This window comes from Solea solea, chromosome 12 (genome assembly GCF_958295425.1).
Source record: "Solea solea chromosome 12, fSolSol10.1, whole genome shotgun sequence".
Taxonomy (NCBI): Eukaryota; Metazoa; Chordata; class Actinopteri; order Pleuronectiformes; family Soleidae; genus Solea; species Solea solea.
Window position 1 is genome coordinate 2,729,625 of NC_081145.1, and position 25,626 is coordinate 2,755,250.

General features: G+C 41.2%; 1 protein-coding gene across 2 annotated transcripts; it reads left to right on the top strand.

Moving 5' to 3' along the window:
• On the top strand, positions 1-25,626 carry chd2 (chromodomain helicase DNA binding protein 2). Of its 2 annotated transcripts, none has more exons than XM_058646071.1 (42): positions 1-160; positions 1,522-1,585; positions 1,716-1,783; positions 4,040-4,099; positions 5,215-7,084; positions 10,063-10,291; positions 10,670-10,756; positions 10,922-10,983; positions 11,372-11,491; positions 11,670-11,852; positions 11,979-12,118; positions 12,198-12,423; positions 12,514-12,614; positions 12,703-12,744; positions 12,836-13,014; positions 13,094-13,218; positions 13,301-13,517; positions 14,439-14,528; positions 14,631-14,821; positions 14,904-15,092; positions 15,228-15,390; positions 15,633-15,785; positions 17,068-17,139; positions 17,558-17,707; positions 17,788-17,936; positions 18,060-18,156; positions 18,279-18,371; positions 18,468-18,641; positions 18,730-18,899; positions 18,980-19,021; positions 19,198-19,337; positions 19,423-19,561; positions 19,635-19,785; positions 19,906-20,028; positions 20,113-20,232; positions 20,392-20,532; positions 20,710-20,826; positions 21,786-21,964; positions 22,057-22,156; positions 22,236-22,428; positions 22,524-22,770; positions 23,994-25,626. In XM_058646071.1, exons 5-42 carry the CDS (start codon positions 7,026-7,028, stop codon positions 24,277-24,279), a joined length of 5,439 nt encoding a protein of 1,812 aa, XP_058502054.1. In that variant the 5' UTR covers positions 1-160; positions 1,522-1,585; positions 1,716-1,783; positions 4,040-4,099; positions 5,215-7,025; the 3' UTR covers positions 24,280-25,626. The 2 variants fall into 2 exon arrangements, with proteins under 2 accessions (XP_058502054.1, XP_058502055.1); XM_058646072.1 differs by having other exon boundaries at positions 20,392-20,517.

Sequence of the window (25,626 nt, forward strand, 5' to 3'; positions counted from 1 at the left end):
CGAGGAAGGAGAAGAGGGCGAACACCGCGGACGGAGAACACTGATGTCGAGAGAACGGAGAGCCGGGAGGATGAAAGCGCCACCAAAACGGCCAAAACCCAGCAAAAACACCATGTCCAGCACCGCAGACGACGGGGGATAGACACGGCGTGCACCCTGGGTAAGAAACTGCGAGTAATCATACGTTAAGAGCTTTTAAATAGAATTCGGGACGGAGTCAATATGGTGGAAAGAACGACAGTAAGACGCAGCGTTGTAAAAATGGCCATGGTGTGATGTCAGCGAAAAAAGGAAAACGGCTTTCGGAGCGTAAAATGTATGAATTTGTGTTCAACTTGATGGATTTCACTTGTTTGCTGCCTTTGTTTCGATTTAGCTTGGTTTATGTGTGAAGAAGTACATTTGTTCCCGACCCTTTAAGGAGATATTTCTACCTACGCATTTAAAATGTGCTTTGTCCTTGAAAGGACAAATGCCCCTGTCTGAATTTGTTCGACAAAAACGACTAAACTAAACAAATGATTCGTTTTTAAGGGATGTTTTGACATTGTATAATATCACCACCTTAAACTTGAGCATATTTTATTCAATTATCACTATATTCATTTATGTGGCTTTTCACTAAATTATAAATTCAAAAATGTATTAAAAAGCTGTTTAAGTTCCATCATTACTCCACTCCAGTGTGCAGATGTAGGCAATTACACACTTTAGTGAAATGTACATTAAAACCTTTGACTTTTAAAAAAATAATGTTAAATTAAATGTGACAAATTGTTAAAATGCTAAAATGTGACTGTTTTCAATTATTCTTGCACCATAGACTTAAGATTCAAACTATACAACTATTATTTGTCAATTAAAAGAAATATATGTTACATAAGGTTAGATATACTTCGAAAAACATTTTAGGGTGTTGGCTTTTAACCCTATGAGGTACTGAGTGGAGGACACATTTAAATGCGTGCATTGTTGTTTTTCCATGTTACATTAAGTATAGATGTACATGTATAGAAACATTATGTTAGAAAGCTTCTCTGCTTTCATTTGAAAAGTAAACACTATATTAACATTAATTGAATACAAAAAAATTCATAATATCAAAGTGTCATGAACAAGGTTGTCCATTTATTTACATATAATGGCAAACACTACACTACACATCATATCATAGATACAAACTTACAAACTTTTGTATTTTATCTTAAACTAAATTGTCAAAACCAAGAGATTAGTGAATCCTGCACAGAACAAAATGTCCTCTCTACGCTATACTCAATCGGATGTTTCTGTTAAACATTAGTTTATTTGCACTTTGAGTTGCCGAAACATGCAAAAAGATAAATAAATCTAGACTTATTACACAACTAATTTCACATTCTCTTAATATATTAATAAACTCTCAAATGTAGTCTGACTACTCACGAAACCAACCCATTAACATCTGTCATCATTCCAGTAAAAAATTTGCATTTCTTGTATGACTTAAGAAATGACGATTTCTCAAAAAATATTTTGCAGGAATTCCCGTCGATGTTTCTCAGATTTCGTCTAAGAAGATTGGAGATCAACTTACGCTTAAATGGTATGTCTTTATATCAACCAATCTTGTATATTTTACACTCTTACTAGCTTGCCTGTCATACATATGTCGCCAGTAGGATGTGCTGTTGTCATGTTTTTTTCTCTTAAACTTAACTTTTCTGTTTTTAAAGGGTTGACATTTAGTCGTTGTGGTGTCATGAAGTGTCTGATTCGGACGACTCTACTGCATTGGGGATATGTAAGTATATTTCTTGAGATATCGTTAAAGTCAACACATTAGCTTAGTATTGAACTCTTTCAATGAGTCTAATCGAATTATCCGTTTTACTGACAACACAAACATAGCAGTTAAAAAAAAAAAGCAGAGTTAATAGTATATTATCTCACTGCTATGTCCTTTTTGATGATGGTCTGCCCCCTACTGTGTAATATTGTAACATGCCGAAATATGCTAATGCATAACTTGAGGTAAGATGATATGTAAAGTTAAAAGTCTCTGGGCCCGTACAAACGCAATAACACGTGAAAGAGTATCCGCTAACTTTTTGTATCCTTTCAGATTTTTATCCACACAAAATTGGCATTTCAGGAGCCTTAAAATGCTATTTTGGGAAAACGGAATCCCTGCGTTTTTGGGTGTACAACCAATACTTATTATTAATATTTCCATTATTAAAATGATGATGTCATAGCCCCACCTATCTCGCATTCGCTGTTGCTGTTTTGTCATCGTGTTCTTGTGGTTTATAATTTGTCTAATCGCGTTATTAAAGATTGGCATTTTAAGAAAAAATGCTTTTCAAGTACTCATTAGGATTATCCGCTGAATATTCTTAGCTTCAGTGCATGAGAGCTAATGGAAATAATACAGGGTTCTTATTGTGTTGAGCTACAAGGCTAACAGGATGCATTCAAAGACCCTAGTACATTTCCTGTTCCACCTCTGTGGGATCTACTGCGTGTTGAGTTTAGATGAGCAGCTTCAAGATGCATTCAAGGAACCTCTCAAACAAATGCTGCTGCTGCCACCTCATAGTAATAGATGCACCACCAATTGAGCAGTCATTGCTGACTCGCTGTCTTTTTAATTAGTAATTTATGTGCTTGTATACATATTCAAATAAAGCTTTATTTAAAAAAAAAAAAAAAAAAAAAGAAAGGAAAAAATAGTGTGTACACAGTGCACATGGTCCATGTCTTCTTCATTTATGTATTTCTGTGGCAGCGTTATAGCACCACATACGGGCCTGACATATGTACTACAGCGTTAAGAGTTGTTTTAGTTACATGTTAATGAAGACATTTCTTGTAGTGACGCTGTGTTTGTAGAAGACTCATTGTGCAGGTAAAGTTCTGCTTTCATATGGATAATGCTGTAGTTGCCACATGGGCTATGTTCCATCAGGTTCAGCTCCAACAAAACAGGTGTTCCATCACCCAAGAAATTTTTACTTTGCAATTCCTTCATTAGCAAGTTTTATTAAATAATGACAAGTTGGCATACCGTGAGACCCATACTTATAAGGGGTTCTCATATGGAAACCTCTTGTGAATGAGTATTCCTTCATTAATATAGATATTGACATTCCGAATAGAATTTTTTAGGTTGAGCGATTTAAAAACATTCAAAGGTGTGTTTTGGTTTGTTTATTTGTAGAGCACATTTCTCTCACATTAACATTTGGATTTGTTGTGTCTTTCTAGCTAGCTAGCTAGCCATTTCCAAATGCTTACAAGCCATACAGAAATATTTAAAATCGGAGAAACTTTTCAGTCATTCATGGAACTAGCATTTGGTAGTTTATTATCCTTAAATATAGTATCTGTTATTTTTATGTCCTAGCGAGTCCTTTTGTTCAAACTGACTTTTTGCGACTTAGATGTTGTGTGTCCTTTCTTAATGAGAGTCCAACTTCTAGAGTTGCACTTTTCCAAAAAAAAATTAAAATAGAAGTCTTAAGTCAAACAAAACGGTTAGGAACACGATTCGTAATTTACATTTCTTGTGATTTGTGTTCTAGAAATATGACCATCATCAGACCCATTTAGCACTGCTAAATTTTGATACCCCCTTCCGTACTAGGCGTCAGGCATGGCCACTGTTAAAAGGTATGCATAGATGTGAGGGCACGGGTTGAGACTTACCCATTATCAATATTGTTCTGCGACCTTTTTTGCTTTACACGTTCTCCCAAATATTGTTAATCCACTGATGGTATAAAACATGAGACTTCTAATAATCTGAATACAGTGTTCAGTGCAAAGGACATGAGCCACTAATCAATTGTTATAGCTTAAGGTTTGAAAATGAATTTATGAAAGCAGCCATACTGTAACTCAAAGGGATTGTCTGCTGGAATCAGTCCTCTCGTCAGCTGTTTGCTGCATTGAAAATAAGCTGTCTCGGGCACTTAATACGAGATAAATCTACCCAAACTGAGTGGTCAATTTGTTTATTTTTTTGTGGGTCTAATGTTGTATTATCTCTTTACAGTGCGGACATGCATCTGCGAAACAAAGATTTTCAATTTATGATGGGAGAGAAGACAGCTCTGTAAGTTTTTTTGTACATTTGACCACAAGTATTTACTTACCTCCTTTCTGAGCCTGTAATGTATAACTTTATAGAGATTATATGTTATGTTTATGCCAAATGGTTTGCTAAATGGATGGAATATTTCTCTTTCCTATTTTTTTATATTACTTAAATGATGTATTCACTTGGAATATTAATTGCTGACATTTGCAGCTAGGTGTAAAACCTAGCTGAAGAGTTAGATGTTAGCAAGTTAAGGGTAAGTTTGGAAAACGAATCGCAACAATTTCAAAGAGTAGCAATTTTCGTTATATGGATTTGATACAAAACACAGTGTGTGATTATATGGACATTGGCCAGATTGTTATATTACAGCAATTACAAAATACATGTTTTTCAAGAATTGGTATATTTTCCATTTTAAGCTGTAAATCTCTTACATTTTGGCCTCTGACATAGAGCTCAATTTATGTATAACTCTCGGCAATACCAATCACACTGTCCTTATCTGTCATATTGCAACTCTTAAAGACCTATGACAATTCTCTGGCTGTTCAGTAAATTACCATTGAGGATTTGCGGTAATGGATTGTAGCATTTATATTGTTCGTTTGTGGGTCCGTCTTGCCTTGGAAACCGGTAATTTGTTTAAGGCGATGGATTTTGTTTTGGATTCAGCAGTGTTTGTTCACATGTCTGTGTTTTGTTCTCAATTTTGTGACATCACTACTAGACGTTTTAACATTACACATAATCTGAATTAAGATAACTGGACTCAACATACCTCTGGTGGTCGGCTTTAAGACAATATTTACATGCCTTTGATCCTAAAATAAGAAAGATACAACGTTGATTGCAGTCATTGTTGGTTTGATATTAACTTGGTAATGAATGTTAATAGCAACTTGGCTAAAAAAAAAAACGTTTCTAAAATCTTTTCAAACAATTGTGTACTTATTATCAGTGTTCAAAACAGTGCTAGCTAGCTAACACAAGCATAGACTAGCTTTATATGTCACAAAATTGTGTTAATTTTAGTCTAGCTTAGCATGCCTTATCTGCTGGACAGTTATTACCGATTACCGTTACGTTGTGGGCTTACAAATTTTCCTTCTTTTTTTTATCCTATCAAGACCCCATTGAACCGGATATTGCTGAAGTGGAGACAACGTTGTTTAACGTGAAGATGGCAAGCAATGTGGCATTTTGGCAAATTTTGACAAGATGAAACTCCTTTTTTGTGAATGGACTTTGGATTTTATTTTTAACAACATGGACACTGGAACACCATCGTCGGACTTGTTAAAAGTTACAGTGTTTTTTGGGAAACAAAACCAGCTTCTGTACATTTGATATTCAAATGTTATTTTTAAATAAAGTGTATGTACTCATATTATTTTTCCACTGGCTTTGTGTCATTAGCTAATTAACCAAAGAGCAAATTTGGCCAAATCGGTTCTACAGCCCTGCAGCTGGGTTTTATTATTTTACAGATGTTTTGGATTGCATTGATTTGGTGTCACTAATCATGTGTTTGCCCATGTAATTGTACGCTAGCTTAAGTTCTTACGCTATTCATTGGTTTTGGTGAAATGTCAATATTTCTCCCTGTATGGGGTTTTGCTCCTCAAAGATATGATGAAACAATACTTTGCTTTCGAAAATATTTTGCGGTTTAATCCGTATAATCGAAAACTCAGGTCCAACTCGGGTCCACGCTGTCGGATAACACATTAATTGTGCATATGTGGTGATTTCAGTGTGGCCGAAATGGTTTCCAAATGGTTTCCAAAGGCTTTCTAAAATGGCTTCTGGTTGTCCTTCTTCCTGTCTGAGCAGGAAGTGATGCAATTGCTACAATAACTATACTTTTAACACTTCTACTTGGTCCAAAGTAATTTCTGACTTGGAAAATACGGGTTCACTGTTGTGTTGGTGTCCTTGGACTGATAACATTTGTTGGTTAATTTAAAGTAATTTTGAAACATAATAAAAGGGGAGGGACTTAGCATCACCTGAGTGTGGAGTAAATGGAAATAACGTCAATCAAAGGCAAAGCTTTCAGAGCTAGGAAGGAGCTCTAGATGGCGGCTGAACCTCAGGAAGGGAGCCGTTGGCTGTCGTTAGACCGTCTGTGTTGCTTGTTTTTCGGCTGAGATCGCTTGAATTTGATAGAAATTGAGCAGCTGTGGTCGCGGGATCGTTGTTTTAAATGGTATTTAGTCGTTTTGTGTGGTTTTCGGGCTGATTTGTCGAGTTTATGGAGCCGTCTGTGGCCGGGGAGTGCTTGTCGTTGTTTTCTATACTGGGCACTGGCAGCCATGGAGCGCCTCCATTTTTAGTGCTGCTCGCCTCTGTCGCTCTTGAGACTGACAGTAGAGGAAGACTTTAAGGGCCTGGAAGCTTTTTCAAACTAAATATTTTTTGTTATTAACTGTTAAATTTGTATTTTGTCTGTAGTTTGTTCCTATTTGAGTCAGATACACGTTTTAAATACTATTGCGAACGTGAATCTAATCTTTCATTTTTAGGCTTCCACCTTTATTCAGCTGGAATTGGCATGTTTACATTATGTATTTCATGAGCAAGTGCTTTTGTCATCTTTAAATCTTATTTTCCTTATCGTCTTTCTGATGACGCAGTTAGAATTAATTGTATGCGGCTTGATCCGTGGACTGTATTGAAAAGCATGCGTTGGATATTAAAGCTATTGTAACAATACCGGATAGTTTTCTCGCGTATATCGAAATTAGCGATGTTTTTTATGGTATCAAAGTCTTAAGATTTAATGCCCTTTTCCTTCATCGTGTCGCATCGCCTGGGTTTTAACTGCCACCTGAGCAATATTGCTGGACCTTTATGATAGTTCATGCATCCCGTAACTTTTTGACAGTGAATACCAGGACAAAAACAACATCTCATCAGCGACTTTCAGGATAATACAATGATGAAGAATAAAAGTAAAAAAGAGGATGAAGGATCGACTCAAAGCAATGCATCAAGGTATGGTCTTTATGCTCTTTTGCACCTTTTGCTTATGTGTTTCGATTGTTTTCCTTGTCAGGCATGGTTGATCACTTGTGCATTTATTAGAGACCTGTGTGTTTTTAAAGAAGTACAACGCTGTCATGAATGACCTTGCTTTTGTTTAATAGCCACACCCTGATTTTCCTTCCATTTCTTAACTCGATGCTAAGGTTTCAGGCCTCTGTTTAGAAATCATTTCCCACAAGAAGCGTGTGTTCTATCACAGACAAGTGTCGTTTATTTTGCATTATGTTCTAAATGAATGGTCTCGAAGGATTCATGTGTTGTCGCTGTAATGTAACATGACCTTGTCTTTACTAGTTGGTACTGCATTGCACCATTTTATCAACGTTGTTGTTTTGGTTTTATTGTAAATGAAAACATTGATTTTCATTTAATTTCATTTAGTTAGTAATATGTAAAGCTGTTTAATTGTGTTACAGACACACACACAATACCGTTGGTTCTTTAACCTGACAGCACTTCAAAAATAAACAAGTCTTTTTTGCTATTTTTAAATTTGTGACCACGTTATCAGAGACTGTAGTCCAATCAAACTCCTAATCCCTGCTCTTTAAAAACCTCAAGATTTGAATGCCTTGTCATTACATGTTTGTGGCATTAGATGCTTAATTAAACCTTCTGAAAACTATTATTTTGTGTGTATTAACTATGTCAGTGTTTTACATGAAATATTGTTGTCTTTCAGCTTTGCTTTTGTGGTCAAGCAGTTTATTTCTTTCTTACTTTCCATTGTGAAGGCTGCACATTTACTTGAATATTCCCTTGGTTGCCTTAACCTTTCAAGCAGTATTTATCAGCATTTAAAAGAACGGTGACCTCGGTCACATACATTTACCATCATCAGAGGTTAAATATGTACTTTTTGTTAATCACATTTGGGCTATATGGTGATTGGAGATGAAGTATTTCTTATGATCTGAATAAATGAATATTATATTTTGGCCACATTTGTATGACATATCAGGTCAATTATAAAGCTCATATGGCCTCGAATTTGCACACTTGACATGTGGTTTGTTGACAGTTTGAACATGTCTGCCTCTCTAATGAAATGTTAACATGTGTATGTCATCCTCATTGTTTTGATCAATAAAGATGAATTACAACTTACATCAGACAATTTGCATGGTGTGAGGACAATGCAGGAATGCATAAGCAAGTAGCTGACAAAAAACAAACATGTTCTAATGCACTAATGCTGCTCATAGTATTATTTTTACAAAAAGATAAAACAGCCTTGATCTATGGACTGTGATTGTAGAGACATTAGAGCACTCTCCCCACACATGAGTGCTTTCTCTGCATGCAGAGGGTTACATCACACTTGTCTGGTCTTATGGCAGCCATTTTAGTGTTTTTAGCTTGGAGTGGAATATGTCCGTCGCCACTGACGGCACCACTACTTATTTAATTTTTTTTATTTTTTTTACAGAGTATGATGAGCAAAGTGAGCATGCAGCGCAGAATGAGCGTCAGTAAATGTGAGGAGTCTGTGAAACGCCACATGTTGTACATGTTGTAGTTTACACACTCGCTCTCCCGAGTCGCAAAATGGCCCTGGCGTTGTTTGCCCAGCGTGTTCACGGCTCTGTATTAAAGCTCCGCTCAGAAACACGCGGAGGAGGAGGAACACGAAGCATTTAGACCTCGGAGAGACAGCAGCTGCACTCATAGGCTACATGTCAACACAGCCGCTGCACTCATAGGCTACATGTCAACACAGCAACATGTCGACCAATAGTAATGCCAGGTCATTCACACGCCCCGCCCACATTTGACCTCACTTAAAGAGAAACGAACCAGTTACTTCCGAGTTTGGTCGTTGAACCTGTGGTGTCAGCAGAGCGGAAATATTATGTCTCTTTATCAAATGTTATGTTACTGTATGAAAGAAGTGTTCAATAAAATAAAAGTATTATTTTACAATAGACATAATATTTATACAGTTGTGTAAATACATACATTTAATGAGGCAATTCACATATATATATATATATATATATATATATATATATATATATATATATATATATATATATATATATATATATGTGTATATAATTTAACCTTTACCCTGAAAGTAATGTTCACAACACTGCTTATGAATTAGTAAAGTGACAAAGACACAAACCACTATGTCTCTGTAAGCAGTGATTTCTGGATCTTCATTTCATGTTGATGTAGCGCCCTCATGGGCACAGACTGAGAAGTGCATGCAGAAAAGGCCAGAGGAGATGTCCCCACAATCAAGATATTTAAGCCACACATGTTGTTTATACAGAGTTCATTGCATTGAATTTAATTGATTTACCAATTTGTTTTTTAAATGGTGGCAAAAATGTTTCTGTGCCACTATGACATGTGGCAATTGTTCCAAACCAGGTTGAATTAGACAAATCTAATCTGAGGAGATTAAAAGATTATTCAACTGATTTAGTTTACCTGCTTGGACATTACTTCCTGTCTCACCTTTGGTGGTGTTGCTATTGCAAGTGTTTTAATCTCTAGTTATTGATTATAAGAGTCACTCCTCCAAAAATGTGTTTGTTTGTTTTTTTAAGCTTAATGTGAATATTTGTTTGCTTTCTTTTTGAAGTCTACGTGTGTGGCATTCATTTATTATGACTACATTGTAGTATTTTCTTATTTTTTTTCAGTTCTTAAATTTGAAAGTTATTCAAAATGACTGAGTCAAGATTTAGCCGAGTCAGGAACATGGTGCGTGATGTAATGAGGTTTCAGATTCCTCTCAGTCATGATTTACTTGTTTATGAAGCTCCTGTAGTTTCTCTGTGACTGATAGAGCGCATGTACACTGTTATTACTGATGTATTTATTTGTCAACTCACATTTTGTAGTTGGGTGTATGGCATTGCATAAGCATTAGCATTAGAATAAAAAGAAAAATGAAAATGTTCTTGTTTCTGTAGCAATTCAGCTTCTGAGGAATTCAACCACTCTGCATCGGAGTCGGGGAGTCAGTCAGAGAGCGAGCATGGCAGCGAGAGGAGGAGATCCCACAACTCTGAGTCCAACAGCTCCTCAGAGTCAGAGAGTCACTCAGGGTCAGAGAGTGAATCTGCCAGATCTCAGCAAACCACAGCAGAGGTCAAAGACAAGCCAGTCAGGAAGAAAGAACGTTTGGCAGATGTAAAGAAGGTAAAGGTCGCCGAAGCAGCTTCCAACGCAGCTTCAAAGACTTTCTTTAATCTTAATGTTATTTACTGGGGTTTAACATGTGGGACAGTGATAGTCCCACATCCACACTTACGCAGCATTGACTTAAACCATTGTTTAATTGCACAATGGCAAAATACATATCCAGCAAACAAAAGCATCTATTATATAAAATAAACATTAAATCCCACATATATTGCAGAACAAAATACTTCACTCTCGTTGAAGTAAGACACCAAAAAAGTCATCTAAAGAAAAGAATCTGCAGAATAATTGATAATAAAAATGATCTAATTATTGCCCTGGAGCACATAGGGATAATGAAATCTGTGGTAATCTGAAAACAGCTTCTCTTTGCAGATGTGGGAAGAACATCCAGATGTGTACGGTGTCAGGAGGTCAAATCGCAGCAGACAGGAGCCAGCTCGTTTGAACATAGGAGCTGGGGTAAGCACATGAGCCTCACGTTCACACACTGACGCAAACAAAGGCTTTGTTTTTAGCAGCTTCTTTAAAACCAGTATCGAGTGCCATCTAGTGGACATTTGGTGGAAGTGCTGGTGCGTTTGAAAAGTAAACGGCAGTTCTTTCTCGTGTGCTGACTGTTCACAGGGCAGCAGTGAGTCTGAGAGTGAAAGTCCCAAGAGGAAAAGTTCTCGTACTAAGAAAAAGGAGTAAGTATGAAAGAGAAGAATATTGTTGTGGACTTTTTGTTATTTTCTCATTGTTATTATATTCATTTCTAATTTATTTGGTGGTTAATTTCTGACATGCTTGGAAAGTCGATGCATGCAGTAGTCTCTCACTGTTCATATTAGTGTCATGTGGTGTACATTGTGTTTTCATGTTCACATCATGTACAGCTTGTTTTTAAATGGGTATCTGTTTGGCTCAGAATAGGCTCAGCCAGGTGTTACTCAAACAAAGTCCATGGGTCAGATCAGTGGCTTCTCCCTGATTGAACTGGGTTGTGCTCAGCACCCTCTGGCCAGCATGAAATCATGATACGTTATAGCAGTGATGGGCCCTGAGGGTGAACTTGTGGCATTTCTTTGTTGTAAGAAATATCTGGAAAGATGATGACTCAAATGAAGACGAGGAGGAGGAGGAGGAGGCTTCCGACAGTACAGACAGTGAGCAGGAAGAGAAAAAAGTTAGATCCAGACGACTTCCTGCTAGAAGGTAAGAGTGTAGCGAAGCCTGGCCATCAGACAGCTACCCACTGGTCATCCCCAAAACATTCTATATTGTTTGATCATTAGTTTGATGACATTTTTCAATTTACTCTTGTGTGACAATGATGCTGGAGAGGGTTCTTTAATAGTTTGAATGTGCGCGCGCTCGTCTGTGTGTTTTACAGACCTCAGACCAAATCATCTACGGTCAAAAAGCAGGTTTCCCAGAAAGCAAGAAAGTCCAGGAAACCAGAGTCATCAGCTGACGACGATGATGACGACGAAGACGACGATGACGACGACGACGGCGACGGCGACGACACTCCAAAGAGGCAGACCCGAAGAAGGGGTGCAACAAAAGTCAAAAGGTCAAAAGGTTTTTGGATGAATGAGTGAATTTAGTGTCAGGATTTCAAGCATCAGCTCACCTGTAGCTCACCTGCAGCTCACCTGTAGCTCACCTGTCCCGCCCTTGTCATGATGTTGTGTTACAGTTACAAAGAGGACCAACACGACTTTGAAACGGACTCTGATGACTTGATTGAAATGACAGGGGACGCAGGCGAGGAGCTGCAGAACGACGACGCGGAGACCATCGAGAAGGTCATGGACAACAGAATAGGCAAAAAAGAAGGTGATGCATTTTTTCAGAGTTTTATTATCAAAATATATTGAGGCTCAATCAAATAAAAGAAATGTTTCTGCTGTTTTAGCCATTGGGGCTTCCACTACTGGGTATGCTGTAGAAGAGAATGGAGACCCATGTGAAGGCTTTGACCCAGAGAACCACGAGGGGGAGACTCAGTATCTCATCAAATGGAAGGGCTGGTCCTACATTCACAACACGTGGGAGAGCATGGACTCTCTGAACCTGCAGAAGGTCAAGGGACTGAAGAAACTGGACAATTACAAGAAGAAAAATGACGAGCTCACTTCATGGTGAACATCGCTGTCTCTGCATCAACTTTTTATTTGCACATTTAAAGTCTTTTGAGGAAGTCTGACTGTTTCTTCCACCTCTGTTTTCAGGCTGAATAAAGCGTCTCCTGAGGATGTAGAATATCATAACTGCCAGCAGGAGCTCATCTCAGATTTGAACAAGCAGTTTCAAATTGTGGAACGTATCATCGGTAATGAAATATGTTTATATTTGCTGTCAGTGCTGCAGATATTCATACAGTTCTTTGAAGATGTACTAAAACATGTCAATGTCAACAGCAACAAAAACAGGAAAAACACCAGGAACCTCTGACTTCCCCTGTGAGTCCCTCTCTCATGCATGCGTGTGTGTGTGTGTGTTCTTACTGTCATCATCATGTTCTCATCATTTGTCTGTGTTTTTTTTCAACAGCTCACAGTCACAAGACCCCATCGTCCAATGAGCCAGAGTATCTATGTAAGTGGATGGGCTTACCGTATTCAGAGTGTAGCTGGGAAGATGGAGCTTTGGTGAGGAAGAAGTTTCAGCACTGCATCGACAGCTTCATGTACCGCAACTCAAGCAAAACTGTTCCTTCTAAAGAGTGCAAGGTAAAATCCATTGAATTCCACACACCGTGAGGTGCTTCTGCTCATAACTGAACAAATGTCTCACCACTCATCATTTCAGGTGTTAAAGCAAAGGCCGAGGTTTGTGGCTCTGAAGAAACAACCCTCATACATTGGAGACGAGCACCTTCAGCTGAGAGATTATCAGTTGGATGGAGTAAACTGGTTGGCTCACTCCTGGTGCAGGTACCACATTAACAAGTCAAATAATCTGAGTTGTTAGAATGGCTTTAGACCGTAAAGCCACCGTCACCGTCTCTCTCCTCAGGTGTAACAGCGTCATCCTCGCTGATGAGATGGGACTGGGAAAAACCATCCAGACCATCTCCTTCCTGTCCTATGTTTTCCACCAGCATCAGCTGTACGGACCCTTCTTACTGGTCGTTCCTCTGTCCACGCTCACCTCTTGGCAGAGAGAGTTTGAAATTTGGGCCCCAGATATGAACGTGGTCGTTTACCTCGGCGATGTCATGAGCAGGAAAACAGTAAGTTGGAGATTTCCTTTTTTGACTATTTTATGCCAGTCACAGACACTTCTGGGTTGACTATGTCTCAAGGGAATTCTTTTACATTTGAAAATGTAACAATTAAGCATTTAGCTTTTATCCAGAGTGACTTACAAGAGAGGAATAAACTACATAGAAGAACTCCGCTCGATAGGAACAGTGGACTGATAGAGAAAGAGAGTGCTGAGGTGGATGCAAGTGCAGAGGAGGGGCTGGGGTTGTTTTCGTTTTGTGCCATTTTCTTTCTGCAGCTCTGAGGCTGGTGCACAGCGACCGGAGGGTATCAGGAAACCATGGGTGGAGATAGTCAGTGGCATCATTAACCTCCAGGGAGGAGAATGTGCTGGAGGGTTGAAGAGTGGAGGCTACAAGGGAGGAGACTTGGGTGGGAGACAGGTTGCGGTGGAAGAAAACCATGGGGGTAGAAGCAGAACTTTGTTCTGGGAGACCCACAGTGAACTGAATGACGTAGTGTAAAGGTGTGACCGTGAGGGTAGAATGAGATCAAGCTCTCTCACAGCAACGTGGAGCATCTTTGCAGTCTCTTGTGCGTACCATAAACTGGTCCTCCAGTGTTCCCAGGCATTGCAAACATGTTCTGATGTCTGCGTTGTGCTGCAGACACACACGCACACACTGCCTGTAATAATGTAAATAATGATACAGGAATGCAGCGTGTTGAATCTCTGGCAAAAACCTTTCATATCTGCTATATGAGGGGCCTCACTTACTTGAAGGGCTGGAGTTTAACCAGCTCTCAGTGTAATTTATCAAGCATATTTCTGGCTTTATGATATTCAAGAATGGCATTAGTGACACATTTTATAATGAAATAAAATGATATGAAACAATTCTACTCTGTGCAGAGTTAGTAACATAACTTGCTTCTGTTTTCTTCAGATTCGTGACTATGAGTGGGTGAACCATCAAACTAAAAGAATTCGTTTCAGCGCACTATTAACCACTTATGAGATTTTACTTAAAGATAAGGTAAGTGAAAATGATACATTATTTCTTTATTAAAGTGTATTTTTATGACAGTCTTTATGAAAGAGAATGAGTAGCTAATAATTCCTGGTCATTTGTCTCCAGGGTGTGCTGGGGAACATAAACTGGGCCTTCCTGGGTGTGGATGAAGCTCACAGGCTGAAGAATGACGACTCTCTGCTGTATAAAACCTTAATGGAGTTCAGGTCCAACCACAGACTCCTTATAACTGGCACTCCGCTGCAGAACTCCCTGAAAGAGCTGTGGTCCCTGTTGCATTTCCTCATGCCTGATAAGTATGTCTTGGTTTAGTTGTAGAAAGTGACGCAGAAACGAAAGCATCAGTGTGATGGGAGCCATGTGTCGTGTTCCCGCCAGGTTTGACTCCTGGGAGAATTTTGAGGACGAACACGGGAAAGGGAGGGACAATGGTTATCAGAGTCTTCACAAGGTCCTCGAACCGTTCCTCCTGCGACGTGTTAAGAAAGATGTGGAGAAATCTCTGCCTGCCAAGGTGGAACAAATCCTCCGCGTAGACATGAGTGCACAGCAGAAACAATTTTACAAGTATGAGCTCATTTCTGCTTTTTTAAAATAACCATTTAATGATTGCTTCTCCTTTTTTTAAAACAAGCCACTCGTGCAGTGGCTGAATTTCTTCTTTCTTTTAATTTAATTTAATTTGTTCCTAAACATTTTTAGGTGGATTTTAACAAGGAACTACCGAGCTCTTTCCAAAGGCACTCGCGGCAGCTCCTCCGGCTTCCTGAACATAGTTATGGAGCTGAAAAAGTGTTGCAACCACAGTTTCCTCATTAAACATCCTGAGGAGGGAGACAGTGAAACACAACAGGAACACTTGCAGGTAAGAATCACCGTGAAGCATCACCTCAGGAAACTCAGAGGACTTAAAGTTATGACTTAAAGGAATACCATGCAATCAAAGTGGTGCCTTTGTTATTCTTTGATTGGAAACGGGACTGGTGAGCGGACAGGAACACAGTGACAAGCGTGACAATGAATGATTGTGTCCAGCAGAAGCCACATACAAGAAAACATCGTCGTTCCAACATCAGTTCCATGGTTGTACATCTTTGCTTGTTACAGAATCTCGTGCGAGGCAGCGGGAAGCTGGTCCTGCTCGACAAACTCCTGACCAGACTCCGAGAGAGAGGCAGCCGAGTCCTCATCTTCTCCCAGATGGTCAGGATGTTGGACATTCTGGCTGAATACCTGGCCAACAAGCGCTACACGTTCCAGGTCAGTTTTATTCACTCATTCCTGTTTCATTACAGATCATCTAAGTGATGCTGAGACTCCCAACTAATGACTTTAACGTTGTCTCTGTGTTAGCAGAGTGTGACATGTGACATTTCATGGTTATTGAGGTCAACAAGGCAGTTGATGTGGACTCTGAGTATCTCTCTCGCCTAGTTCATCATAAAAACATGTAGAGCTAAAACAATTAATTAACTATTTAGATAATCGATTAATCAGTTTGAAGCTTTTTTCATGATTAAAATAAGATTTCCGATTGTTTAAGCTCCTTAAATGCGAGTATTTTCTTCATTTCTTTGCTCTGGAGAACAAAGAAATCATTAAAAGTCAATCATTTTGGTTTGAGGACAAAACAAGACATTTGAGAACATCATCATTTCCAAGTTTGATGAACACCGATCAACATTTTCTAAGGTTTTCTGACATTTTATGAACCAAACGATTAATCGATCATGAAAATAGTCGTTAGTTGCAGCTCTAAAAACATGTGTATCTGGCCTCATCCTTTCCCTGTCAGGACATTTTCATACGTGGGCTGTAATACAATTCACGGAAGATACTTTTTTATTATAAAAACTACAAATTACAGCGAGAACATGCGTGTTATAGATAATGTGATGCAGATGAGAATGCTGAGCCAGCAGAGTTCTCATGTCGCTGCATTGACGTGTGATGTCCACTTGTTCATAGGTCAGAGAAGACAGAGACGCTGAGACTCATCTGTTGTGATGCATGTTGTCAGTAAAGCGAGCATCTTAAAACGTTCCTGCCTCAGGATTTGATGTGTCAGCCCCGTCAGTGTGTGTGAGTTTGCTGTGTCACAGCCACAGAAACACTGTGTGAAAGAGGCTGACAGTGAAAACGAGTTCTCATGCTGTTAGTGTGATCTGTCGCCTCCATGTTTATTCATGTCATTCGTCATAGGTCGTTCATCATTACACCTCCAGTGTTGTTCAAATGAAGGGGACTTTGGGGTGGTCATGTTGGGCGGGAGTGAGTCCAGTGAGGATCAGGTGTCAGTGTTGATGAACACAGAGTTCATGTGGTTATTTTTATCAACTTTTTTTTCCAAATGAAGAGCAGCTTGACTCCTGAAGTCACTCTCCTGAGGTTGTTTTTGCTGACGTAGCGCTGGGATCAGTCTTAGCATATGGACATATTTATATGGACAGTATAGAATGGCATGTTAAGCAGAGAGGTGCCAAATTAATGGCAGACATTTACTCAGGAAATCTTTTGAATGTTAAATCTCTCTCCTCCTCAGCGACTAGATGGTTCCATAAAGGGAGAAATCCGAAAGCAAGCACTTGACCACTTTAATGCAGAAGGCTCAGAGGTATGTATTATTATTATTATTATTATTTTTATTATTATTATTATCATTATTGTTATTATTGTTATTATTATCATTGTTATTATTATTGTTAATATCATTATTATAATAATAATAATAATTAATTAATGCTACTAACTGATACTAACAGTTAGTAGCAAGTCTGGTTCTAAGTATTATTTAAGTTTGCACAAATTAAATTATGTTACTTATTAATTACTATTAATATCTTTAAATTAATTTCCATAGTTTTATGTTTTTTGCAACGTTAAAAATACATGATACGTGATAATCAAAGCTAAAGGCTGTTAGTGTGTGTGTGTAAAGTGTATAAAGAATTGCTCAACATGAGGATAAATGTACAGCACATCACATCAGACATGGCAGTTCTACACATCCTCCTGTTCCCTCTGTTTTGTAGGACTTCTGCTTCCTCTTGTCCACCAGAGCTGGAGGATTAGGGATTAACTTGGCGTCAGCTGACACTGTGGTCATCTTTGACTCTGACTGGAACCCTCAGAACGACCTGCAGGCACAAGCCAGAGCTCATAGGATTGGCCAGAAAAAGCAGGTGAGCTCATGTCCGTGTCACTCATCATAGATATGCTGCCTAATTAGTGAGATTCACGAGTTCAGTTTTTCTTTTCATAGGTGAACATATATCGGCTGGTCACCAAAGGCACAGTGGAGGAGGACATCATTGAGAGGGCAAAGAAGAAGATGGTTTTGGACCATCTTGTCATTCAGAGAATGGACACCACTGGTAGAACGGTATTGGACAGCAACTCAGGGACCACCAAGTAAGAAGTCACAGATATATATATATATATATATATATATATATATATATATATATATACATATAAGTACATTTGATATTGTTTAAGGGGGCGTTGTGTTCAGTTTTCGTTTATTCTTCACAGTTCAAACCCATTCAACAAAGAAGAGCTGACTGCTATTCTTAAGTTTGGTGCAGAGGAGCTTTTCAAAGAGGCAGAGGGGGAGGAGTCTGAACCACAGGTATGAAGAGGAGTCAAAATACTCGTTTAGTGAGAAGAACTTTGGATTAAGAACGTGGAACAGTGACGGACCTCTTAGAGAACAGCCTGCCAGGAATGACTGTTATTTCTTTGTTTCTGTAGGAGATGGATATCGATGAGATCCTGAGGTTGGCTGAAACCAGAGAAAGTGACCCGGGCTCAAGTGCAACGGACGAACTTCTTTCTCAGTTTAAGGTTAGTACACATTTACTTATGTGTTCAATGACAGTTCACTATCTAAAATCCAGTCTCTGACATCCTCCTCATTCCTTTCACTCTGTGCCTCTGAAGGTGGCTAACTTCTCCAGCATGGAGGAGAGTAATCCAGAGTTAGAGGAGAAACAAATTCAGGAATGGGAGGAAATCATCCCTCAGGAGCAGCGACGCAAAATTGAGGAGGAGGAGAAGCAGCGTGAGATGGAGGGTATCTTCATGCTTCCTAGAAGCAGGAGCTCCAACAAGAGGGTGAGAGGAGAATGAACAGCTGATGTGAGAGTGAGATGAAACAGTGAAAATGTGCTGGTGACTCAGTGCAGGTGTCTGTGCCTTTCAGGCTCAGGCCAATGACAGTGACAGTGATGTGGGCTCGAAGCTGAAGAACCGCTCGTCAGGCTCTGAGAGTGAGACGGACGACAGCGACGACGATAAGAAGCCGAAGAAGAGGGGCAGACCTCGAGCTCGCAAAAACAACGTGGAGGGCTTTACTGACGCTGAGATCCGCAGGTGAAGTTTGCCTCTGCTTTAATGAAGCACTCTTGCATTTCTTATACTGTCATTTTATAAGTCATTATTATAATCAACAGGTTTGTCAAGGCGTACAAGAAATTTGGCTCTCCACTTGAAAGGTAGGAATATTAGATTTATATGAATAAAAACACTGTTCCATGGGGGACGCATTACACTGCTGCACCGCGCACACACACACACACACACACACACACACACACACACAGCACTTATCGTTTGATTGAGCGTGTTTGACGCGTGATGATGATTTGAACGATGGTCGTTCTGTCCTCAGGTTAGAAGCGATTGCCCGAGACTCTGAGCTGGTGGACAAATCCATCGCAGACCTGAAGAGACTCGGGGAGCTGATTCACAGCAGCTGTGTGACTGCAGTGCAGGAGCACGAGGAACACCTCAAAGAGAACCCCGTTGAAGGTTCGTTCATGTCACTTGTTGCCTGCAGTTCTCTGATCTTTGTCATTTTCGCGGCCCAAGAACGTGACACGTGTGGTTCTTTCAGCCAAAGGTCCTGGGAAACGAAGAGGAATCAACATCAAGATCTCAGGAGTGCAGGTCAATGCAAAGTCCATCATCCAGCACGAGGAAGAGTTTGAGCCTCTGCACAAAGCCGTGCCCTCCAACCCCGCGGAGAGAAACAAGTAAGACACTTCTTTAGATGGCAGTGTTGATCACATGCTCAGGATAAGTCTGACGATGCGCGCTTTCCCACAGGTTCAGGTTGACATGCAGGGTCAAGGTGGCCCACTTTGATGTGGACTGGGATCTGGAGGATGACATCCAGCTGTTGCTTGGCACCTATGAGCACGGCTTTGGCAACTGGGATCTGATTAAGACAGACAATGACCTTAAACTGTCTGAGAAGGTCATTATTTATCGTCTGACACTTAGATGAAGAAATAAAACACTACAGATTTAAATGTTGGACTAAACTTATCTGTAAATCTGCTCCATGACTAACCAAACTTGACTTGTCTCTGTGCAGATTCTCCCCGACGACCCGAGCAAGAAACCTCAGGCCAAGCAGTTGCAGGCGAGAGCCGAGTATCTCCTGAAACTGCTGAAAAAAGAGCAAGACAACAGTGATGCTTCTAAAACAGGGCAGGAGGTACAGTAGCCTGCTGTCAGTGATGACGTCGTCCTTTCACACCACATCACATCGACTAAACTCACGTCCTCTGTTCTTCTGCAGATCAAAGTGAAAAAGAGAAAACCTCGGACGAAAAAGGACAAGATGCTGAAGGACGAGCAGGGCAACAGCATCTCCTCCCCCCGCCTGTCTGACAACCCTTCAGAGGAGGGGGAAGTCAAGGTCAGACATTAGAGGAGGAGTTCTTCTTCTGTGGAAGCTCTATTTTATTTCTTAGGCCTTTCTTATGCTTCACCTGAAAATGCCTACGGTGTATATTCAAGTGCAAGAGATCAATAATGTCCTGATAGTGTTGTGTTGTGTTGTGTTGTGTATGTGCAGGACGATGGGAAGGATAAGTCCCCAACCAAAAAGAGACAAAAGAAAAAGGACAACAAAGAAAACAAAGACAGACAGGCAACGTCGAAAAAGGAGAAGGATGGGGACAAAGAAAAGAAGGGCACTAAGGTCAGAAAAGAAAAGGTATTTTTATCATAGTGAGACCCTGCACAGCAACATAATCATCATCATAATAATAATGATAATAATAATAATAAGAATAAGAAGAAGAAGAAGAAAAAGAATGAATAGAAAGTCAAGGACTTGTGTTGTATTTGTACCTGTCAGTAACACAGGTGTGCGTTACCTCTGTTGTGTCAGGCTAAAGGAGTCAAAGGGAAGAAAACACAAGGTCCAGTTCACATCACAGCTGGTTCTGAGCCCGTTCCCATCGAAGGAAAGGAGGACGACGAGCTGGACCAGGAAACCTTCAGTATTGTGAGTTTCTCATCTCATGCCAGTCTCTCTGTGTGTGTGTGTGTTATTTAACCTGGCGTGTGTGTGTGTGTTATTTAACCTTGTGTGTGTGTGTGTTGTTTAACCTGGTGTGTGTGTGTGTGTTGTTTAACCTGGTGTGTGTGTTGTTTAACCTGGTGTGTGTGTGTGTGTGTGTGATTTAACCTGGTGTGTGTGTGTGTGTGTGTGTGTGTGTGTGTGCGTGTGTGTGTGTGTTATTTAACCTGGTGTGTGTGTGTGTGTATTATTTAACCTGTTGTGTGCGTGTGTGTGTGTTATTTAACCTGGTGTGTGTGTGTGTGTGTGTGTGCGTGTGTGTGTGTTATTTAACCTGGTGTGTGTGTGTGTGTGTGTGTGTGTGTGTGTGTGTGTGTGTGTGTGTGTGTGCGTGTGTGTGTGTGTTATTTAACCTGGTGTGTGTGTGTGTGTATTATTTAACCTGGTGTGTGTGTGTGTGTGTGTTATTTAACCTGGTGTGTGTGTGTGTGTATTATTTAACCTGTTGTGTGCGTGTGTGTGTGTTATTTAACCTGGTGTGTGTGTGTGTGTGTGTTATTTAACCTGGTGTGTGTGTGTGTGTTGTTTAACCTGGTGTGTGTGTTGTTTAACCTGGTGTGTGTGTGTGTGTGTGTGTGTGTGTGTGTGTGTTATTTAACCTGGTGTGTGTGTGTGTGTGTGTGTGTGTGTGTGTTATTTAACCTGGTGTGTGTGTGTGTTGTTTAACCTGGTGTGTGTGTGTGTGTGTGTGTGTGTTATTTAACCTGGTATGTGTGTGTGTGTGTGTGTGTGTGTGTGTTATTTAACCTGGTGTGTGTGTGTGTGTGTTGTTTAACCTGGTGTGTGTGTGTGTGTGTGTGTGTGTGTGTGTTGTTTAACCTGGTGTGTGTGTGTTGTTTAACCTGGTGTGTGTGTGTGTGTGTGTGTGTGTGTGTGTTGTTTAGTGTAAGGAGCGCATGAGGCCGGTGAAGAAGGCCCTGAAACAGCTGGATAAACCCGATGAGGGTCTGTCTGACCAGGAGCAGCTCCAGCACACACGCACATGTCTGCTGAAGATCGGAGACCGGATCACAGAGTGCCTTAAAGTCTACAGTGATCCTGAGCACGTCAAGATCTGGCGCAGGTGACGTGATTTCCTCTGATCTTTGAGAAGTGAATCATGATGGAAACATTGTTCCCATTGGCTCATTTTGACTTTGTGCACTTTTTGCGCAGAAACCTCTGGATTTTTGTGTCGAAGTTCACAGAGTTTGGTGCGAGGAAGCTTCACAAGCTTTATAAAATGGCACAGAAGAAACGATTGCACGAGGAAGAGGCAAGTTTGACCTCGTCACAGTCTCGTCTACGATTCCTTTGTTTGTCATCGACATGGAAATAATCCCGTTGTTTTACAGAAGGAGCAGAAGAAGAAAGATGATTCTGGAGGGAGGGTCAAATCTTTCAGGCCAGAACCTTCCGGGTCCAGTCGAGACTCCATGGGCACACAGCTGTCCTCCAAAGGTGCGTCTCACCCGTCTCAGTCGGGGCCCCATGGACACCACAGAGAGCCGTACAATTCATCCAGTAAACGGCACTTTGGCAATGATGGTACGTGGAAATACAACATAAATGAGATTATTTAGAAACACTGTTAAACATCTTCAGTATCTGTCATTTTACTTTTTCATATTTTTGAACGACAGATCGAGGAGACTGGCAGAGAGACCGCAAATACAGTTACCCTGGCAACAGCAACCAGTCGTGGCAGGGAGACCGACATCATCCGTACGACTCGCATCGCTACAAGGACTCCTATGGTGACCGGCGTCCACATGGAGACATGTATCGCAGCTCTAACAGTTACCGTAACAACAGCTCTCCACGGAAACGCCCGTATGAGCAGTACAGCAACGACCGGGACCACCGAGGCCACAGACCCTACTACGACAGGTCAGGCTGCGTCACTCCTGCTCACTCCTGCTCACACCTGCTCGCACCTGCTCACTCCTGCTCACTCCTGCTCACACCTGCTCACTCCTACTCACTCCTGCTCGCACCTGCTCACTCCTGCTCACTCCTGCTCACACCTGCTCACTCCTACTCACTCCTGCTCACACCTACTCACTCCTGCTCACACCTGCTCGCACCTGCTCACACCTACTCACTCCTACTCACACCTACTCACACCTGCTCACTCCTGCTCACACCTACTCACACCTGCTCACTCCTGCTCACACCTACTCACACCTGCTCACACCTACTCACTCCTACTCACACCTACTCACTCCTGCTCACACCTGCTCACTCCTGCTCACACCTACTCACTCCTGCTCACTCCTGCTCTCTCCTGCTCGCACCTGCTCACACCTGCTCACACCTACTCACTCCTACTCACACCTGCTAACACCTGCTCACTCCTGCTCACACCTACTCACTCCTGCTCTCTCCTGCTCGCACCTGCTCACACCTGCTCACACCTACTCACTCCTACTCACACCTGCTAACACCTGCTCACTCCTGCTCACACCTGCTCACACCTGCTCACACCTGCTCTCTCCTGCTCGCACCTGCTCACTCCTACTCACACCTGCTAACACCTGCTCACACCTACTCACACCTGCTCACACCTGCTCTCTCCTGCTCGCACCTGCTCACTCCTACTCACACCTGCTAACACCTGCTCACACCTGCTCGCACCTGCTCGCACCTACTCGCACCTGCTCGCTCCTGCTCGCTCCTGCTCACACCTGCTCACTCCTGCTTACACCTGCTCACTCCTGCTAACACCTGCTCACACCTGCTCGCTCCTGCTCACACCTGCTCACACCTGCTCACTCCTGCTTACACCTGCTCACTCCTGCTAACACCTGCTCACACCTGCTCACTCCTACTCACACCTGCTTACACCTGCTCGCACCTGCTCGCACCTGCTCGCTCCTGCTCGCTCCTGCTCACATCTGCTAACACCTACTCGCACCTGCTAACACCTGCTAACACCTGCTCACTCCTGCTCACTCCTGCTCACACCTACTCTCTCCTGCTCACACTTGCTCACTCCTGCTCACACTTGCTCACTCCTGCTCACACCTGCTGGCACCTGCTCACTCCTGCTCACACCTGCTGGCACCTTTGGATTCTGTTGTCGTTCATTGTTTGAAATACTTTTGTTTCAGGCATTCAGACCCAAAAAGAAGGCGCCCTGATGAATTCCGTCCCAACTACCATCAGGGACGAGAAGGCCCACTTCAGGACTTCAGGAGGATGCCGGAGCACAGGCCGGCAGGTCCGCCTGGATCAGATCACTACAGCAGACCCTTTCACCCGGACAAACCTCCTCCCCTCTTAGACCCCCGCTCCCCACAGGCTCAGAAGTCTCCGCAGGACTCTCGATCACCGCTGGAGCGACCGGCAGAGCTGAATGCTGTGGCTGACCCAAACTGGAGCAACAGGAAAACATAAAGTGTGATCTGGGTCAAAGCCACGTTCTGCTGCTGATGGACAAGTGTGGACTTGCCAATCATAAGCTCACAGTTGGAATGAACACAAACCCTGTTTTCCAACAGAACCAAGCTCTTTATCTCCATGTTCCCTTCCTCCTCTCATCGTCACCATAACTTAATACTACAAGCATCTTTATTTAAATGTATTGACTCCATCAGTCAGCCATGGCCGGGCTGAGTGCAGTGATCATGGATGCTTAGTCCCGTGGACTAAAGTGTAAGTGTTTAGGATCCATGAACTGATGACTGATCGCTATCCTAAAAGTGCCTGAAGGTTTTGGCCTTTTTGAACGGTAAGTGTATGGGATTATTCCCAAAGGAACCGTGACACAGACGTTGTTGTTGTTGTTATTATTATTATTATTATTATTATTATACATAATAATATTTTGTGTTAAGCTTTACGTCTTGCAAATGATGTCAAGGAAGATTTGTGTACAGAGGAATGTTTAAACATGATATCATTAAATGTTAGTCTTGACTCATGGAGCGTATCAGCATCAGTGGAGCATCAGCCAGAATGTTTCCCTGAAACTTTCTACAGGTCGTAGTTTTAAGCAAATTCACATGACTCGTGTAAAATCTCTTGCTTTGTTCACTTTAATCACTTTTCCTCTCAGTAGGTCCAATGAAATGAAAGAAGGCAGTATTTATTACAGCTTATTGAAAGGTTCTTAACACTATGACTTAAATGATTGTCCTTTCAGTGTTATGATGTTAAAGAAAATAATGCAGTGTTGTTTCATTCACTCATTTTAACAACTCGGTTATCTCTGAAATAACACGTGGATGTAGCTGATGACATTTGATGTGATTTTTCCAAATCTGTGCCAAACGTGGCCCTGCTCTGGTCTTTTGTTTAATGCTTCTCCATTTGTGCCTTATTTATGTGTGTGTTACTGTTGTGTTTGCTGGTTCATTGGTTGTTGACAGCACTGGGCTCAAGAACAGGCAGGATGTAGTATTAAAATCATATTTCAGTGAATGCTGGTGAAGGGACCACATCTCCTGGTCATTTATAATGTGATTCTATGATTTAGAAAAAGAAAAGACGACAATATGAACGGAAATATGCTTTAAAATCTACTATTAAAAAGACAAGTCACAGGCCCTCGGTGACCTGTGACCTGTGACAGTGATCGGCCGGCACATCTCTTCTTCCATGTTCTGCAAGCTATAGTTCCTGTATCATATGTTCTTTAAGAAGGTCTAAATAATTTATATTTGTGACAAAACCACTCTTCATGAGAAATGTCCTGTACATATGTTTGGACATATGTAATAAAACATTTGTTACACAATCAAA

Bases quoted from the DNA above. Each gene is read 5' to 3' on its own strand.
- chd2 (XM_058646071.1), top strand. From the start codon at position 7,026: ATGATGAAGAATAAAAGTAAAAAAGAGGATGAAGGATCGACTCAAAGC. The intron at 11,492-11,669 runs GTAAGAGTGTAG...TGTGTTTTACAG, and splicing joins AGACGACTTCCTGCTAGAAG to ACCTCAGACCAAATCATCTA. The intron at 20,233-20,391 runs GTCAGACATTAG...GTGTATGTGCAG, and splicing joins CAGAGGAGGGGGAAGTCAAG to GACGATGGGAAGGATAAGTC.